The sequence below is a fragment of the Pelobates fuscus genome, chromosome 4 (assembly GCF_036172605.1).
Source record: "Pelobates fuscus isolate aPelFus1 chromosome 4, aPelFus1.pri, whole genome shotgun sequence".
Lineage (NCBI taxonomy): Eukaryota > Metazoa > Chordata > Amphibia > Anura > Pelobatidae > Pelobates > Pelobates fuscus.
Window position 1 is genome coordinate 121841559 of NC_086320.1, and position 19716 is coordinate 121861274.

Below are 19716 nucleotides of genomic sequence, written 5' to 3' on the forward strand. Positions count from 1 at the left end.
AAAAAAAAAACAGAAGAAAAGTAAGAATGAAAAAGAGAGAAGCAAGATCTTGGCTTTGAGGAGGCAGGGAAAAGAGAGCCAATATTTCTGGAAATTTATATGGGTGTCATGGACTGTTGCAGTCATTTTGTCAAGTACCATCGCCTCATGAATCTTAAGGATAACTGCAGCCACACCGAGGATTTTGCTATCCGCCTTTAACTCTGGTATGGCTCTATGACTTGCTAAAGCGATTTTAGCCACCAACTTGTTTTGTTCTCTTGTGAGAAAACTCAAAGAGAAAAGTAAAGACCATTGATCATGTGAAAAGGGTTTAGACAGAACAGAAAAAAAGGAGGGTGACAGCAGACCAAAGAGGTTTAATTCAAGGACAATTCCACCAGCAATGAATATATGTGCAAAAGTCAGTGGTTTTTGTTTTATTTTTTATGTATTTTAAGGCAGTGAGGTACCAACCAGTAGAGTTTTATAAGCTTGATCCTTGTGTGTTAAGCATATACTTAAGGAAGCAATATATTCCTATGTATCCTTAAATAGTGAAGTCATCCGTGAAGCCCATCTTTCCCCCAAGCTGAAATATATGGCATGTGATTTGGGAGCGGTAAGCAATAAGAGTTGAATATAAGGTGGAGATTTGACCTTATTGTAAGGGAGTTGTAGTGCATATAGATTCAAAAAAAGTGAGTTTCACCACATGCAAGTTCAGATAGGACGCAGGGAGTGAGATGTGAAGAAGTTGGTGAATTGTTTTGACTTATTTACTATGTAGGAGCAGGATTAAAAAAACAAAGCAAAAAAAAAAAACAATCGTTTTGGGAGACGTATAAAGATTAAATTACACAGCTTTATTCTCTCTAATTATAGAATCAATTAAACCAGGTATGTTCAGCTCTACAATAAAATGCAATCATATAATTACCAACGTATATCATCAAGCACAGCTATTGAAAATCCAGTCTGTGTATTAGCCATTGGTGATTGTAGTTATACACTGCATGTGATATTAAACCTTAACACCCAATATGTGTATACACTACATTTCCCATGATTCTCAGTCTTCCTAATGCTGTGAAAGAGATCCTACGGCCTTTGATATTTTCTTCTTATGCGTCATAAGCACGTCCATCTTCTCCTAGGCATTAGATGTGGCCTACAAGAGTGAAAGATAGACAGGGGACTAGTTACTAAAGTGAGAGTCAATTTCAAATATAAGGTCAAAATAGTCAAACTGGGAAAATGCAGCTGTGCTTTGCATTCGGTACTTTGGCCTAACATTTTAAATTCACTTTCATTTCACTTTAGTAAACAAGATGACATAGGTAACGACTAAAGCTTGTGCTGAAGCATTGCACCCTTTCTATAAAACATACTTTAATAGAGCCTTTTAACTTTCAATTTATTTTTATATTTACCTGGGATCAAAGGTTTGCTGAGCATCATGGGAAATATAGTTCAATAACATCTAATTACTGTTTTGTTTAAATATGCAATACCAACATTTTGGTAAAGATTTCCAGATTTTTCTGATACGGGTAGTTATCAGGGCCGACCTAAGACATTGGACTGCCAGGGTTCAAGGATGCAGTGTGTGCGTAGCGGATGCAGTGTCTGTGTGTGTAGCGGATGCAGTGCCTGTGTGTGTAGCAGATGCAGTGCCTGTGTGTGTAGCGGATGCAGTGTCTGTGTGTAGCGGATGCAGTGTCTGTGTGTAGCGGATGCCGTGTCTGTGTGTAGCGGATGCCGTGTCTGTGTGTAGCGGATGCCGTGTCTGTGTGTAGCGGATGCCGTGTCTGTGTGTAGCGGATGCCGTGTCTGTGTGTAGCGGATGCAGTGTCTGTGTGTAGCGGATGCCGTGTCTGTGTGTAGCGGATGCAGTGTCTGTGTGCAGGGGATGCAGTGTCTGTGTGTGTGTGTATACTATGCAGAGAGGGTGTGTAACAGATGCAGTGTATGTGTGTGTAGTGGATGCAGTATCTGTGTATATTATGAAGAGAGGGTGTGTAGCAGATGCAGTGTCTGCGTGTAGTGGATGCAGTGTCTGTGTGTGTGTAGCAGATGCAGTGTCTGTGTGTGTAGCAGATGCAGTGTGTATGTAGCGGATGCAGTGTCTGTGTGCAGTGGATGCAGTGTCTGTGTGCAGTGGATGCAGTGTCTGTGTGCAGCGGATGCAGTGTCTGTGTGTGTGTATACTATGCAGAGAGGGTGTGTAGCAGATGCAGTGTTTGTGTAGTGGATGCAGTGTCTGTGTAGTACATGTAATGTGTGTACTGGGGCTGTGAGGGGTGAGCAGGTTTTTTATTTTTAATTGTCTATCTTATCTGGTGGTCCAGTAGAACAGCATGTTTGTCCTGTGAAAAGGGGACCCAGAACTCTAATCATCCCTTCCAGCAGCATGTCCTCTCCTCTTGCAAGCTGCAAGTGAGCGTTGTCGGAAGTTGCTATGGCGACACTCCACATGGCACATAATGCAAGCCAGACATGCAGCAATGCTAACGCATGCTGCAGGAAGGGAAGATTAGACTTCTGGGCCCCCTTTTCAGAAGGGGGCACAGAACAAGGTAGTGGGGGCCTGGAACTGCATACCTATATAGTGGTAATCGCTATAGATGTATGAAAAGATGGCACCATACAGCAGTCAACTTAAAGTGTATATGCCACCCCTGTCAAAGAGCTGCCTGGAGCCATGGCCCCACCGCGACCTATGGACGGGGCAGCCTTGGTAGGTATGCAGTACCCCAGTACATTAAAAAGGACCTGTCCCTTCCTATGAATTTTAATAAGATATGTATTTATCTTTATATTTAACAAATACGTATTTTTGAGCTGTGGGAAATCAAATTAAATAAAGAATCCATACCTCTTCATCTTGCAATCGGGCCCCTCCATCTTAGCTCCCTGTTAATTTTTGTTATAAACTCTGTATTTTGCACCTGGCAACTCTGCATAAAGAAAATATAAAGAGAAGAGCGGAAATAAAATTCTACTTTAATTTCCATATGAACTGCTTTTAAAATCACATAAGAACAGCTACAGTGAACTGGCTAATATTAAAGAGATAAATAAAGTGAGGCTGTACAATTATATAATAGAATCAAAATGTAAATCTCAATTATGAAATCTACAGAAATAGTTAAACTCTGTCTAAATTAGCTTTCCCAAAATCAAAGCAATAAAGAATCAATTCTGATCTAATATTTGTTAAATTATTTATTATTCAACAATTTGCATTTAAATAGCTTTCCTCTGCTGCCTTCTTTTCAGTTTGTCAGTGGTGATATATTTGTCTGTTCAAGTAGTTGTGTCTATGAAAGTGATATATCCTTTGGAGTGCCCCAGGGGAGAGAGATCCTTGGAGCAATATACATGGCCTGTTTCTTTAAAGGATTCAGTTTTATGTAAACATGTATGGGTGGAAAGCAATAACTTATAGCCAAAGTCTATTCATATCTCAAACTCATTTTTTTTTTTTAAAGAATTATTTTTTAACCCCTTCCTGATCGCGGACGTACTGGGCATGTCCGACAAAAACGGTACTTAAGGACCGCAGACGTGCCCAGTACGTCCACGGCAATTCCTAATTACTTACCCGATCGCCGCCGTTCCTCTCGTTCTGGGGGGACTGTGTGATAGCCCAGATAGTCCCCCCTTCGGCAAAATAGGCCCCCGCGGACCATGCTATCTCTTTTAAGAGCGGTCACATGGCCGCAATAAGTGTCCATAGTGCTGCCTGCAGGGGGACTGCCTGAACTGACAGCAGTCCCCCTGCTGGTGAAAAAAAGATGAAAGAGTTTAAAAAAAAAAAAAAAAAAAATTTCTTATATATAACGTCATACCAAGTGTATAATTTATTAATATATATACATATATCAATATAAAAATACCCTGAGAGTAAAATTACACACGTGTGTGTGTGTGTGTGTGTGTGTGTATATATATATATATATATATGTGTGTATATATGTATGTGTATATGTATGTGTGTGTGTATATATATATATATGTATGTGTATGTGTGTGTGTGTGTGTGTATATATATATATATATATATATATATATATATAAACTATATGTGTTGTATTTATATATTATAATAAATAATAATTTATAAATAAAAAATAAAACAATGATATATATGTAATTTTATTCTAACTGTATTTTGATATTAATATATATATACATATATATTTATATATATATGTATATCAAAATACACATGAATACATAACTAACTTCATAAATATACACGTAGACTTCCAATATATAAATATGTATATTTATTTAAATTCTAAATGCAAATTTATGTAATATTTTTATATAATTAAGTAATTTTATTGATTGCAATATGCGGGACCTGCCTGACAACCCAGGCCAAAAGTCCAGGGAATTTTATTTGCTAGCACTGTATTTAACCCTGTAACTTTCCATGACACCTTAAAACCTGTACATGGGGGGTACTGTTTTACTCGGAAGATTTCGCTGAACACAAATATTAGTGTTTCAAACAGTAAAATATATTACAGCGATGATATGGTCAGTGAAAGTGAAGTTTTCAGCATTTTTCACAAAAACTGCACTTTCACTAATGATATCATTGTTGTGATATGTTTTACTGTTTTAAAACACTAATATTTGTGTTCAGTGAAGTCTCCCAAGTATAACAGTACCCCCCGTGTACTGGTTTTATAGTGTTTTTCAAAAGTTACAGGGTCAAATATAAGGCTTGTATTTCTGTTTTTTCACATTGAGATTTGCCAGATTGGTTATGATGCCTTTGAGAGCGTATGGTCGCCCAGGAATGAGAATTACCCCCATGATGGCATACCATTTGCAAGAGAAGACAACCCAGGGTATTCAATATGTTCAGTCGTTTTAAGTAGCCACTTAGTCACAAACACTGGCCAAAGTTAGCATTCATAATAGGTAGGGTTTTTTTTTGCATTTTTAACATACAAACAAATATAAATGCTAATTTTGGCCAGTATTTGTGACTAAGTGGCTATTAAAAAAGACTGGACATAACCCATATTGAATACCCTGGGTTGTCTACTTTAAAAAAATAACAGTGTTACAATGTCACTAGTGATACATTTTATAAAAATATGTTCTACTTGTACTTATAGCCCTATAACTTGAAAAAAGCTAAGAACATGTTAACATTGGATATTTCTAAACTCAGGAGAAAATTTAGAAACTATTTAGCATGGATGTTTTTTGGCGGTTGTAGATGCGTAACAGATTTTGGGGGTCAAAGCTAGAAAAATTGTGTTTTTTTACATTTTTTTCATCATATTTTATAATTGGTTTTATAGTAAATTATAGTAAATTATATGATATAATGAAAATAATGGTATCTTTAGAAAAATTGTATATAATATGTATGGGTACAGTAAATAAGTAAGAGGAAAATTACAGCTAAACACAAACACCGCAGAAATGTAAAAAAAAAACCTGGTCCTTAACGGTAAGAAAATTGAAAAATGGTCTGGTCATTAAGGGGTTAATTTGCAGGAGGATATGTGTAAACTAGACATAGTAGAGTGGATATTTCAAAATACTACACAGCTGTGTTTGTTGGCAGTTTCTCAAACTGTTACATGAGAGCAACTTGGCTGTAGATTATGTTTTTCTCTGTTGTACACTCACTGTGCGATTGTTGTTATTCTTTTCTTCCTGGGTCTTTCTTACTTTCCAGTATAATAACTATCGGGGAAATTAACGGAACATTCCGAACACCATAACAGCAATAGTAGTGGTTAAGGTGACAAAAGTACATGGGTACCACCCTACAGTGTTTTAGTATGATTTCTTACTTCCACACAATCCAGTCTTTTCTGTCTAGGCAATCCGGATGTCACTGTAGAGAAAAGATGGACTGCAATAATTAAGGTCTCAGCCAGATGGTATTCTCTGTACCATTATTTCAAAATGACTGATATATAGATATATATATAGACAGCCATCCCCCTGGCTGTCAATCAGACAACCAGCATGCTATTATTCATAAATGCTTGTGTAAGGTGTGTTTATGGTGTGCCATGGACTGGAAAGGATAAATGCCACTACGTTAAAGTTACATATTACAGACACGTTAAAATAACACAGACAGCATTTTATGGTTAACTAATAAATGTCTTTTTTGCAGCTTTTTTTAGCTGACAGATCTGGTTTGATATATGTCTAAATACCCTTTTGTCTCTATATAGTATTTTGGAAAAGTGTAATTTTGTTTGTAACCAGTATGCTAACAAAACCTCATGACTTCTTCCATAGCAAACTTCGACTGTTAGAATGCCAAGAGACATCTTTCTTATCTGATCTTATTGTTCGAGTTCTATTGCATCCTTATTTCTAGAGTTGCCTTTCAGTGGTTACTATTAGTGATGTCGCGAACATAAAATTTTCCGAACCGGGCGAACCGCCATAGACTTCAATAGGCAGGTGAATTTTAAAACCCACAGTGACTCTTTCTAGCCACAATAGTGACGGAAAAGTTGTTTCAAGGGGACTAACACCTAGACTGTGGCTTGCCGGAGGGGGATCCATGGCAAAACTCGCATGGAAAATTACATAGTTGGTGCAGAGTCTGGTTTTAATCCATAAAGGGCATAAATCACCTAACATTCCTAAAATGTTTGGAATAACGTGCTTTAAAACATCAGGTATGATGTTGTATCGATCAGGTAGTGTAAGGGTTACGCCCGCTTCACAGTGACAGACCAAACTCCCCATTTAACGCACCCCCAACAGTCCATTTGCACAACCGCAAACTCCCCATTTGCACAAGGTTGGATACCAAGCTAGCCATGTCCCGTTCCTTGTCCTCACTGATGTCATTGAAGGTCTCTTCCTCCACCCAGCCACGTACAACACCAAGGGTCCCCGAAAGGTGACAACAAGCCCCCTGTATTTTTTTTTTAAATGTACACTACTGTTACACCAGATATGAGTTGCACTGGTGTGACACTGTGCCCTGGCAGGCCCTGAAACGCACACGTGTGAAGGAAACTGACTGCTATTATATTACAGTCAAAAAAGTTTTTTTTTTTTTTTTTTTAAATGCAAGCTATTGTGACACCAGATATGAGTGGTGGCACTGGGACCACCTTAAAAATATTGGATATCGCTAAAAATCATGATCACTATATACTTTCTCTACAAACCTCTAAAACGAACCAAACTACTCAACCATCCGCTATACCACTTTATCCCACCGAGAACTAGTGCCCAGTTAAAATACTTGACTCTTACTTACCCACACTCAGTCATGCCACACACATTTCACCACTACTCTCACTGAATCCCTCTGACTACGGCTAAATTCATCTTCTACATCAGAACACTACTCCTAAGATTGGGTTGTATCCATGTCTCGGGTCTTTCATTTAGAATAGGGGCAGCTTCGGTCTCCTTTAACACTGACTCTCCAGTGCATATTATTAAAAGATTGGGCAGATGGAAATCCTCAGTCTACAACCGATATATTCCTCATCCCGAGAAAGAAATGAGGAAAGCTTTTAAAAGTTTGGCTTTGTAAATTTGATGCAATAAGTGTGTTTTTCTTTAATACCTTTTCACCCTCTTTGCATGAACCCGATTTACATATATTACTAATATGTTTCTGAACATATATATTATGTTATTCACTCACTCACTCTCTGGGCCGGCCTAAGACATCATGCTGCCTAGGTCCAACGATAAATGACTATGGCGGATAATGTATAATAAACACAGGTTACTGGCTATGGGGGGATAATGTATAATAAACACAGGTTACTGGCTATGGGGGGATAATGTATAATAAACACAGGTTACTGGCTATGGGGAGGATAATGTATAATAAACACAGGTTACTGGCTATGGGGAGGATAATGTATAATAAACACAGGTTACTGGCTATGGGGAGGATAATGTATAATAAACACAGGTTACTGGCTATGGGGGGATAATGTATAATAAACACAGGTTACTGGCTCTGGGGGATAATGTATAATAAACACAAAAAATAAAAAAAATGAATGTAGCTGCAGAATTAATCTAAATTGTATGCTGTCTAGGAGGTGGGAGGGTCTGGGAGGGAGGGTCTGCTGCTGATTGGCTGGAATGTGTCTGCTGACTGTGAGGTACAGGGTCAAAGTTTACTCAATGATGATGAATAGGGGGCGGACCGAACATCGCATATGTTCGCCGTCCGTGGCGAACGCGAACACGCTATGTTCGCCAGGAACTATTCGCCAGCGAACCGTTCGGGACATCACTAGTCACTATATAATGTTGTTATACTGTGTTACCATTTTTGAATTGTGTGTAGAATTTGTTTTTGAATCTGCAATTCTTGACTGCCTTTCAGATGACCATTCCCGAGTGAGACTTCAAGCCATTGAAGATGAAGCCAGCTCTGACTATATCAATGGAAATTATATTGACGTACGTACACTTAATACGGTAACATTAACATTTTGCAGAAGGCACAAACAGCAGTGATAATTAAATTTTGATGGCTCAGCAATGCAAAAAAAAAGTCTACCAAAGCTCTTCCTCATTAACCTACTCTCCCAACTGCACCCTCTTACAGCAGTTTGCTTATTCTATTTTGAAAGTCTAGCCTACCCGAGCTAATCCCTGAGGTAGAAGAGGAAGAGATTTGTGCCTCCAATGTGTGACAGATAAAGTTATGTCCTCCGATGTTCTGTGCCTCAGGTGTTCTATCTATGTGACTTTTGTACACATTCCCAAGGCTCCATTTTAGTAGTTCATTTACACCACAAGGTATTATATTTTTTGTGTATTTAAGGATGTAGAAGGTGAGGGGTCTTTTTGATCTTAGGTGATCACAAAAATCTTGTTCTCTTATACTAGACCAAAAGTAGAGGCAGCCCTGCAGTTGGTATCGAACACCCTACAGCAGACATAGGCAACGTTCAGGACTCCAGATGTTTTGGACTACACCTCCCATTAAGCTTTGCCAGCATTATGGGTGTAAGAGTACTATGGGGGATGTAGTCTACAACATCTGGAGTGCGGAAGGTTACCTATCCCTGCTCTACAGTGTACCCTAATTATGAATGCATACAGTTGGCAATGTGAGTTCAGGGACAGACATCTCCAGAGTCGGAAATGATAAATAGTAATAGTGAGAGGCAAATGGAAAAGATATGTTTACTCTCTGGCATGGGTTATTCACTACAATGTGAATGGTCTATGATTTCAAGTAAATTTCAAATTTAAAGCCAAAGTAGCTAATTTGAAAATAAATAAATATATAACTGACAATATTTTCAATTTGGTTATTGCCTTAAATTTTGAAATTCAGTTTGAGTTCACTTTGAATTCGCAATATTTCACAGTTTAGTGAATAACTTTGTGTTGCTTCTTGATGACTATGCGGACAAAGTATATGCCCTTTCTTTTTTTTTTTCTGCAAACAATTTGGCATAACTCTTCATTAAATGGAAAGTTGTTTGCATATTAATGTGACAAAACATGTAATTCTTAATGCAGTGATTTGCAATCTCTTGTCATCTCTGCACTTTTAAGTTCTCTTCAAAGCAGCGTGCAGCTGTTAACTAGTGCTTCTAATGCAAGCAAGCCATTCCATTAAATATGTAAGCCGTTTAATTATTGAATACTATGTCTTTGTTCATACTGCATCATGTTAACCTAATGTTTTACATCAGAATAAGCTTTTTGCGATATGCTAAGTTTGCAAATAAATGAATTCAATTGAAAGTCTAATTGAAAGTCTGGAAAAATCCAATGTACATATGTATTCACATTTTGCATGGAATTATTTGATGTGAAATGCAGATAAAGTGTCTTCAAACATATTAATATTTTGTAGAACCAAGACTACCACCAAATCTAACAATAGATATAAATTTGTAATGTTAAATAAATAAATTAATATAGGGGTAGAAAATTAGGCTTAATCATAAGGCTGATTATAACATTTCGTTTATTGGATATTGTTCCTGGCAAAAAAAATAAAGACATATATGGGCAATTCTCAATAAATGCAGAAAATACATATTTCAATGCATGGACCGTAAACGAATTCAATTCTGAAGTTGCTTGTAAAGGGTTATTGAAACGATTTTTAAAACCTATCTTTTTTTTTTAACTAAATATATCTTATTAAACATTTCTGGCTTAGCCTCGTCCCATTAAAAAGTGCCAAAAAGATTTTCAAATTGCCTGGAATCCAGCACCTGGTGACGCTGAATATATAAATAAAGATAATAAAACTGTTAATGACATAGCTTACATAGTTTAAAATTGTATTTTAGGCATTGTGGGGATATTTATGGGATGATAATATTATACAGTTGAGAATTTCCCACTATTTCAATTCTCTTAGATCTTAGAGATCGTTATCATGTAAGTGAAATTTATTTACAATTTGTTATAAAAATAGAATTTATTGTGACAAATAAAATAATAATATTAGGCAACATGCATGATAATAATCAGTGAATATTTAGTATAACATAAGTATGCAATACAATGGCAACGTTAAAACAATCCAGCAACTAACAGCATCAACTGTCAAGACTTACAAGATTTATGGGGGTACATCACAGACACAGAAAGCTAAACTTCCAGCGAAAAGCCATAAAACCTTGGCTAACCGTAAGATCAACTGTGTAACCCTTTCAATGCTGGCTAGATCCTCCTAGGAATATAATATCCAATTCTCATGTAATTTTCAATTAAAATAACATTCAAACCAGCTCATTAATCATTTCCTGGAACCATCCAATAAGAATAATGTACCAGATTCTATAAGCCGAATTTTAATTTGCCTAAAAAGATATTTTATCTTATTTTAGAGCAAATCAATACACCTGGATAAAAACAGCGGTATGCTAACACGTGATAATATCACATTAATATATAATTATTCTTAATTCCACCTGCAGAATGGAATGTTTTTTAACTATATATTCTTTAGTCAACTAAGATTTCTAAATATTGAAATCTGACCGTGATTTGTCCAGTCATATATCATGCTGTTAGATTTTAATTAATTTAGATTAATTAAATAAAACCAGCATAATTACCAGTTAAGTAGATGTTCTCATCAGATGAGTAGGTAGTCCCAGGAACTTGAATGCGAGTATGATTAATTGTATGGAGGTGTGTAAGTAATAGAGAAAAGTGATGTTGGTTAGAAAGTAAGAGTAAAATTCTAAGTGTCAAGGAGTGTTTCTTGAGTTGTGTCCAAGAGAGTTTGAGTGTTAGTCCTAGAGTGAATATCTGTCCTGGATCTCTCTGAATGTCCGAATCTGAAAGCCCAAACTAACCCCCTCTCTTCCCTTTGTCCTAAATGTTAAAGGGCCAGACTCTCTGTACATCATTAGTTGATAAGGCCAATAGGATACGGAAGGTGTGGTCAACCTGCAGATCACAATTTAAATATTTGGTCCGTAGAGGGCAGTAAAACCTCAGTAAACTTTCCTATCCAGGAAAGAGTTAACTTTTCCTGATGACGATTTTGACTTCATTTAGCTTATCTAAAATGACTACCATAACTTAAGTTTGTTGTCAGTTCAAAGCATTTGACTCAGTCTTTGTGGCAACGACTTTGATCGTAATTTCTAGGATTGACATGTCTAAACTTAATTTCACCCCTTACTTACAATGGGACCTTGTAAAATTTAGAAAGTAAAATTAATTACTTAGTCTTCTCTGTCACTAGTGTCTGTGTTTAAAATTATTTCTATTCCATTATCATTTAAACAGAGCATTCCATTTCCCTGCTTCATTGCTTATCACTTGGCTTGTTTATATAATGCATTCCTTAGCTCAGGCTAGTGGCTAGTGTTACTGAAAGCAAGGAAAGAAATTTTGTGTGAATGAACAAAAATGGGATACAGCTGAATAACTAAAAAACAAAAGAATACATAGCAAATAGTGAAATACAATAACAATAATTGGATTTAACCCACAATGATTGCACTCACGAAATAGTGTAGAGTAATGCGCCTTTAAGCCCACAATGGGCTGAAATGGTATTCGCCTTCCACGGGTAGGTTACTCTGTCTTTCCAAGAAATGGGAGTATGCCAGTTGGAATGTAAAACATTTTTTTTATTTAAAGGCAATAGCCTTAAAAAATCAATCAATAAAATTTAAAATTAACTGCAATCTAACGCGTTTCGTCCATACAACTTGGACTTCATCAGAGATAATTCTGCAGTTTAAACAATAATATAAAATGCTTTGTTTTTTATATTATTGTTTAAACTGCAGAATTATATCTGATGAAGTCCAAGTTCTATGGACGAAACGCGTTCTTATAACATCTTATTCAGACAGGCAATAATTGGGGCTAGGGCTGCAGAATTGCATCTCTAACTGCAATCATTATAGAGACACAGTCATCTAAAAAAATATTTTCATAAAGGTGTATGGTTTCCACTTTGTAATGAAAAGTTGCACATTAACCAACCCCATAGAAAAAATGACCCTAATTTATCCCCTAGCATCACTACTCCATTCTCTTCTGTTTGGGAGTTCCATCATTTACACGCAGTCATAGCTATCTCCCCCCCCCCCCCCTCCCCATCCCCTTCCCATGTGTAACTTACACTGCCTCAATGAAACAAAAAAAAAAAATATTTTTCAACCAGGTCTTACAGCACACTGTGTTTTCTTTAATCACACACATGAGGCTATTACAGGTTCTGGCAGGCTAGTAGGAGATAAAAACTTGTGAAGTAAAAACACAGTTCTGTAACATTTGATTGAAAATCAAACCATTTTTCTTTGGAGGCTGTGTGAACCACAGCTGGGTGAGGTGTGGCTTGGGATGCATAGACGTAGAGATGTAATTCCTAATTTACAGAGAATTGAGCGGTGACACTGTAAAGGCATGCTCTGTTCACCAAAACTACTTAATTAAGCTAAAGATGTTTAGAACTTCCCTTTAACGTACAGACATAGTATAGGGGATGCAAATCTCTGACATCTGCTTAGTTTAAAGTTGGTGAATGTATTTGGGAAGTAATATCTACAGACTGTCTTGCTAAAACGTAGCTCTGTGTTGCACTACTTACTGCGGAGCAGAGAAAAGACAGCGCCTCCTAGTGGCTGTTGTTTATAAACATGAGATATTTATACTCCAGACACTCCAGACTTTTTTTAGAACCCATTTTCTTGCCGTTGTAGTCCTTTCATATAGTTGGCAAAAAAAAAAAAATATATATATATATATATATATATATATATATATATATATATATATATGCAGAAATCCTTGCACACAGGCTATATAGAAAAAATAGTAGGTGCCGGGTGCACACCCTGGGACTTTAAATATCCAAATACAAGTAGAAAGGTAGCACTCACGGTCTTCAGGTTAAAAATCTTCTTTTATTAAGCAAGTTTAAAACATGATGCCAGGATCAACGTTTCAGTCCTCTCTCAGGACTTTCATCAGGATCAATCCTGATGTCCTGAGAGAGGACTGAAACGTTGATCCTGGCATCATGTTTTAAACTTGCTTAATAAAAGAAGATTTTTAACCTGAAGACCGTGAGTGCTACCTTTCTACTTGTATTTATATATATATATATATATATATATATATATATATATATATCTATATATATATATATTTTTTTTTTTGCCAACTATATGAAAGGACTACAACGGCAAGAAAATGGGTTCTAAAAAAAGTCTAAGAACAAAATAAAGCGACATTGTAGAAATGTTGCATTTTTGAGCCTCGTAGACATCATTTTAGGTAAATTCTGTTATAAAATCAGTGTTTACATTAAACAGACAAGGGTTTATTCACTAAATAATAAAACTGCATTAAAAACACAATTCCTAAATAATTAGACCAGGATTCCAGAGTAGGAAAAAAATCTCCAATCTGGTAATAATCTCAGTTTGACAAATTTGCATAAATTTAGCAAATATATTGCAGTTCACCTTAATTGTGAAAATCTTCACACATTACAGCATAAGACTACTATTACTATTTGGCCAATCATAAGTCTCTAATTATGGTCTTTGAAGTCAGACCTGTTGGACGTGTACACAACACTGCAAGGGTAAAAGTGACATGGGTAAAATGGGCATGATTAGCAGATTGCAAAGCTCTCTATGTACAGCCTCAGTTATGCTCCACACAAGGGTTTCTGGAATTACATAAGTTTTGCTGTGTTTCCTGATGACTTGAACAGCTGCAATATGTGACAATGCAGATTAGCTTGGTGAGGCAGATAGGGACAGGCACAAGCAAGAACAAAGTATTTTAAGATAGAGGAGTCCTGTTTGTGCCTTGTGTGTCCCTTCAAATATGAAGAACCACTTTTTATAAATCTTAAAAAATGAGCAGGCTATATTTTTTTCTTATTTAATAAAAATTGTGAAATTCATTGAAAAGAGTCTTATAATAATTAAAATGTATGAATAGCATTGGTAATTTATTATGACAAAGACTCAGTCCTCATAAAGCTGACATTCTTGGACTTATACTGCAGTACCTGGCTGTGGAATTGTCCTCAGCATAAGTCAAAGAAAAAAACACCAAGCAAGATTAATACAGTGGATGTGGTGCTTTTTCAGGGCCCTCCAGCTTGGTTCAACATCTAGTTGTTGTTACCAGGGCAGGTGCAATTTTGGCTACACAGATGCATTTTGCTGCCCTCCTAAAATACGTCTTCATCTGTTTGTCTCTTATCCTCGTCTTGCCTCTCTTACCTATCCTTTTGTGCATCTTACCATGTTTTTGTGTATCTTTTCCTTTTTCATAGATTCTGTCGCACTCTCTTACCCCCTTTAGTGCCTCTTATCTCGTTAAGTGTATCTTATTCTATCTTTCTGTCTTTTGTGTGTCTCTTACAACCCTTTTTAGTGTCTCTTACAGCCCCCAGTCTCTTACAACCCCTGATCACTTATGACTCCCTCAGTGTTTCTTACAACCCCCCTCTGTGTCTCTTGTTGTCTCCCAGTTTCTCTTTCAACCCTGTGTATCTTGATTCCCCATTAGGGAGTCTCTTCTATTTTCTTTCTCCTTTCGACCTCCTGTTGTAGCAATTGTTAATGTTATTTTTCCTATTCATTTTAAGCACAGCATTGTATTAAAAAGAAAATACTGCATAAACAGGTTATCTAGGTAAATATATGGAAACGTAAAGAGATAGAAAGAGACTGTGCATTTAAAAGTGATTGTGATAATATCCATAGCAAAACATTACATGGTTATGTGATGAGTTATGGTGAACCTACAACAAACACAATTTACTCCAAAAGGTATCAATATTTCCAGCTTACTATTTAGTTATAAAGGCAGGTGTTGCTAGAAGACCATGTCTTCTGCATTCCAAAACAAGCATATAAATCAAACATGCAACATTTCTCTAGGTTTGGAGAGAAAATGCTTCTATCTGGTACAGGGTATGACATTTGTGAAAATACAGATTGTATCAATCTTAGGTAGTAAGGAAATATTGTAGTAAGTTATATCTCAGTTTGGAAGTTTTTTTATATTAATTATCTGAATAACTAATAGTTTTAATATAAATTAAGAAACATATTTGCTTCTTTATTGACTCTATAAATGTTGATAATTGGATAATTAAAATGTGTCGTTTCCAGTTTACCGCACGTCTGATCTACATTGATGATGGTTATTCTTTTAAAATTGAACATCATTTCAATGGTGTTCGTGCCAGGAAGAACAGTATTAGACTATGCTCATAATTTGGAAAAGAGGATAATATAATGTAGTACCTTTAAACACAAATATAATGTATATGACTTAATGGTACTGCTCACCTTTTAAAGAGCTTATTAGGCCTGTTCAAGGTGTCTCAGGTGTTTATTGTTTTTTTATGGATAACACTTAACCACCTCTGTGCTTTCAAGTTGATAAAAAAAAAAGGATTTTCAAAAAAAATAACAGTTAAATTAATAAATAAAACCAAAACATGTTTCACCAATGTACTTGGCTTCTTCCGTTGGTAAATGTGATTCTCTGGCGAAGTTCCTTATAAAGTGTCTCAAATTCAAGAATGCTGTCACACCCCATAGCAATTCCACTAATTAAGTTCGTTATGGGCAAAGTCCTGGCATCTCTTTCTGTGTTCGAGACATTCGGCATCCGGACACTTACTGTCCGATCAAGACAACGAGGTGGAGAAGGAGGTAGCCTTGAGCACCTTCCTTAAGTATGATCTGACAGGAAGTGACATTGCACAACCTGCCTAAACCTCACTTCCGGTGTATCCCGAATGTCTGAAACACACAGAGAGAGTTCGCACAGAGGGAGTTTAGTGTTACCCATAAACAACACTGAGACACCTTGAGCCGGGTAATAGCTCTTTAATGGTGAGCAGTACTATTAAGTTATATACATTATATATGTGTTTAAAGGAACTACATTATATTAACCTCTTTTGCTTTTTACCATTCTGGATGACCTAGGAGTATCCGCTATAGAATGAGGTTGTTGTACTGCCATAAAAATACAGAAGTATCTGTGTTCAGAGTGACCTTAAAGTCTATGTGAGACTGGCCATACAGTGTTGTACTATTTGTATTTTTTTTTTTTGTAGAAACCTGCATCAGCTTATTGAAAAGGGTGAGTGCTGCACACAGCTATACTCATCTAACTCTCCCCATAGTTTTGTGTGATTTAGTTTTTTTTACTATTAACTACACCATTTTTTACTGCAGTTTTAAGAGTTGGGTTTGCTTAAAGTAATAGCTGCTTAAAGTAATAGCAGATTTTTTTTTAGTTTATTTCAGTTTTTTTTTATAATTGGCACCTTTTAAATTCACAGATTTTATTTATTTATTTATTTTTTATTAGTGCTCATAATTTACCCAGCAACTTCCCATATACAGGTTTATTCACAAAAGTGAGACCTACGGAATTCGAAGTGATTTACCATGATACCTAAAACAGACTTGGATAATTTTTTAAATTGAGCTATTTTGACCTTAAATTTGAATTCTCAACAATTCTTGCTTTTTGGGGTAATCCACAAAACACTGTATTTTGTCAGAATGGACAAAGTTCAGTGGAAATGTCAGAATTTCAAATTCATTGCCAATTTTCAGATTTAAAGCCAAATGCTGTCAGGATTAGCTTGGTCCAACCAAATCTGTATCTTTTGTTCTGAAATAGTCAGAAAATCACTAATATAAAGCACAGGAATCGGACAATAATCAATGACCGCATGGCGCCCTAATAAAAACAGAATGCATCCAGTACGATGCACACTTTTGCAAGTGATATGATCATCTTTAATTTAAAGAAAATAGTTACAAAAACCCTCAGAGGTGGCTGGTCAGAGCTGTGCAGCAGGTGGGGGTAATATCTCCTTAAAGGGACACTATAGTCACCCAGACCACTTCAGCTCAATGAAGTGGTCTGTGTGCCAGGTCCCTCAGGTTTTAACCCTTCAGATGTAAACATAGCAGTTTCAGAGAAACTGCTATGTTTACATTGCAGGGTTAATCCAACCTCTAGTGGCTGTCTTCATGATAGCCGCTAGAGGCGCTTGTGCAACGCTGGGTGCGAAATTTGCATCCAGCATGCAGAACATCCATAGGAAAGCATTGAGAAATGCTTTCCTATGGACTGTTAGACTGCGCGCGTGACTCTTGCCACTTGTGCGTATTCCGCTCCACTCGGGAGCTGATGTTTGCAGGGGAGGAGAGGTCACCAGCCTGGCGCTGGATAAAGGTAAGTAACTAATGGGGTTTTAACCCCTTCAGCGCTAGGAGAGAGGGACCCTGATGGTGGAGGGGGTCCTAAGGATGCTATAGTGTCAGGAAAACAAGTTTGTTTTCCTGACACTATAGTGATCCTTTAACCCCTTCAGGACCGCTGACGGTTCAGGACCGTCAGCGGTAAAACGTGCGTTTGGACCGCTGACGGTCCTGAACCGTCATAACGGTTTTGGGCTACTTACCTGATCGCCGTCGGTCCCACGGCGGCGATCAGCTCTCCTCCCGGTCCAGGGGGACTGCCTGTCTGCCCGGGCAGTCCCCCCTCGGCAGATCAGGACCTCACGGCCATGTGATCACTCGATCACATGACCGCAATAGGGGTCTTTGTATCTGCCTGCAGGGGGACTGTCTGTGCTGACAGGCAGTCTCCCTGCAAGTGTAAAATCATAAAATAAAGTAAAAAAAAAAAAAAAACAATCAGTGTAAAAAAAATTATAATATGTGTATATATATATGATATATATACATGTATTATATCTATATATATAATATATGTATATGTATCATATATATAATGTCACACTAAGTGTATTTTTATATTTATATATACGTATATTAATATAAAAATACACTTATATTTAAATTACACACGAATATATACAATATATATAATAACTATATATATGGTATATATATATTATTATAAAATACAAATAATATGTTAATAAAAATAAATAACAAAAAATAAAAATAATTTTAAATAATTAAAAAAAAATTATATATATATATTCAATTTTATTCTAACAGTATTTTGATATTGATATATATATATTTATATCAAAATACACTTAGAATGTAATGATATATATATCTATGTATAAATAAATAAATAAAAATAATACGAAATATACATATGTCCACATACAAAATTACATTAATAATTTCATAAATATACACGTAGACGTCAAATATATAAATATGTATATATATTAAAATTCTACGTGCATATTTATGTAATATTTTTACCTAATTAAGTAATTTTAATGATTGCAATTTGAGGGACCTGCCTGCCAACCCAGGCCAAAAGTCCAGATAATTTAATTTGCTAGCACTGTGCTTAACCCTGTAACTTTCTATGACACCCTAAATCCTGTACATGGGGGTACTGTTTTACTCGGGAGACTTCGCTGAACACAAATATTAGTGTTTCAAAACAGTAAAACATATCACAGCGATGATATTGTCAGTGAAAGTGAAGTTTTTTGCATTTTTCACACACAAACAGCTCTTTCACTGAGGATATTATTGCTGTGATATATTTTACTGTTCTGATACACTAATATTTGTGTTCAGCGAAGTCTCCTGAGTATAACAGTACCCCACATGTAGAGGTTTTATAGTGTTTGTGAAAGTTACAGGGTCAAATATAAGGCTTGATTTTACTTTTTTTTTTTTTATTGAAATTTGTCAGATTGGTTAGGTTGCCTTTGACAGCGTATGGTAGCCAAGGAATGAGAATTAGCCCCATGATGGCATACCATTTACAAAAGAAGACAACCCAAGGTATTGCAAATGGGGTATGTTCAGCCTTTTTTAGTAGCCACTTAGTCACAAACACCGGCCAAAGTTAGCGGTTTTTGCATTTTTAACACACAAACAAATATAAATGCTAACTTTGGCCAGTGTTTGTGACTAGGTGGCTACTAAAAAAGACTGGACATACCCCATTTTAAATACCCTGGGTTGTCTACTTTAAAAAATATGTACATGTTAGGTGTGTTTCGGGGATTTATGACAGATAACGGTGTAACAATGTCACTATTGATACATTTAAAATATATATATATTGAAACAGCAATTTCCTACTTGTATTTATAGGCCTATAACTTGCAAAAAAAAGCAATAAAGCATGTAAACACTGGGTGTTTTTAAACTCGGGACAAAATTTTGAATCTATTTAGCAGTTTTTTTCATTAGCTTTTGTAGATAAGTAAAAGATTTTTCAAGTAAAAGTCCAAAAACATGTTTT

At 36.2% G+C, this 19716-nt stretch overlaps 1 protein-coding gene across 11 annotated transcripts in view; it reads left to right on the forward strand.

Annotated features, from left to right (window-relative positions):
• The window catches only part of PTPRM (protein tyrosine phosphatase receptor type M), a 713165-nt gene that overhangs the window by 572617 nt on the left and 120832 nt on the right, over window positions 1-19716 (forward strand). For all 11 annotated transcript variants that reach the window (XM_063451546.1, XM_063451547.1, XM_063451551.1 and 8 more), the window contains one exon: window positions 8348-8424. In XM_063451546.1, the coding sequence (XP_063307616.1) occupies window positions 8348-8424 (77 nt within the window). The remainder of the gene's footprint in view (window positions 1-8347; window positions 8425-19716) is intronic.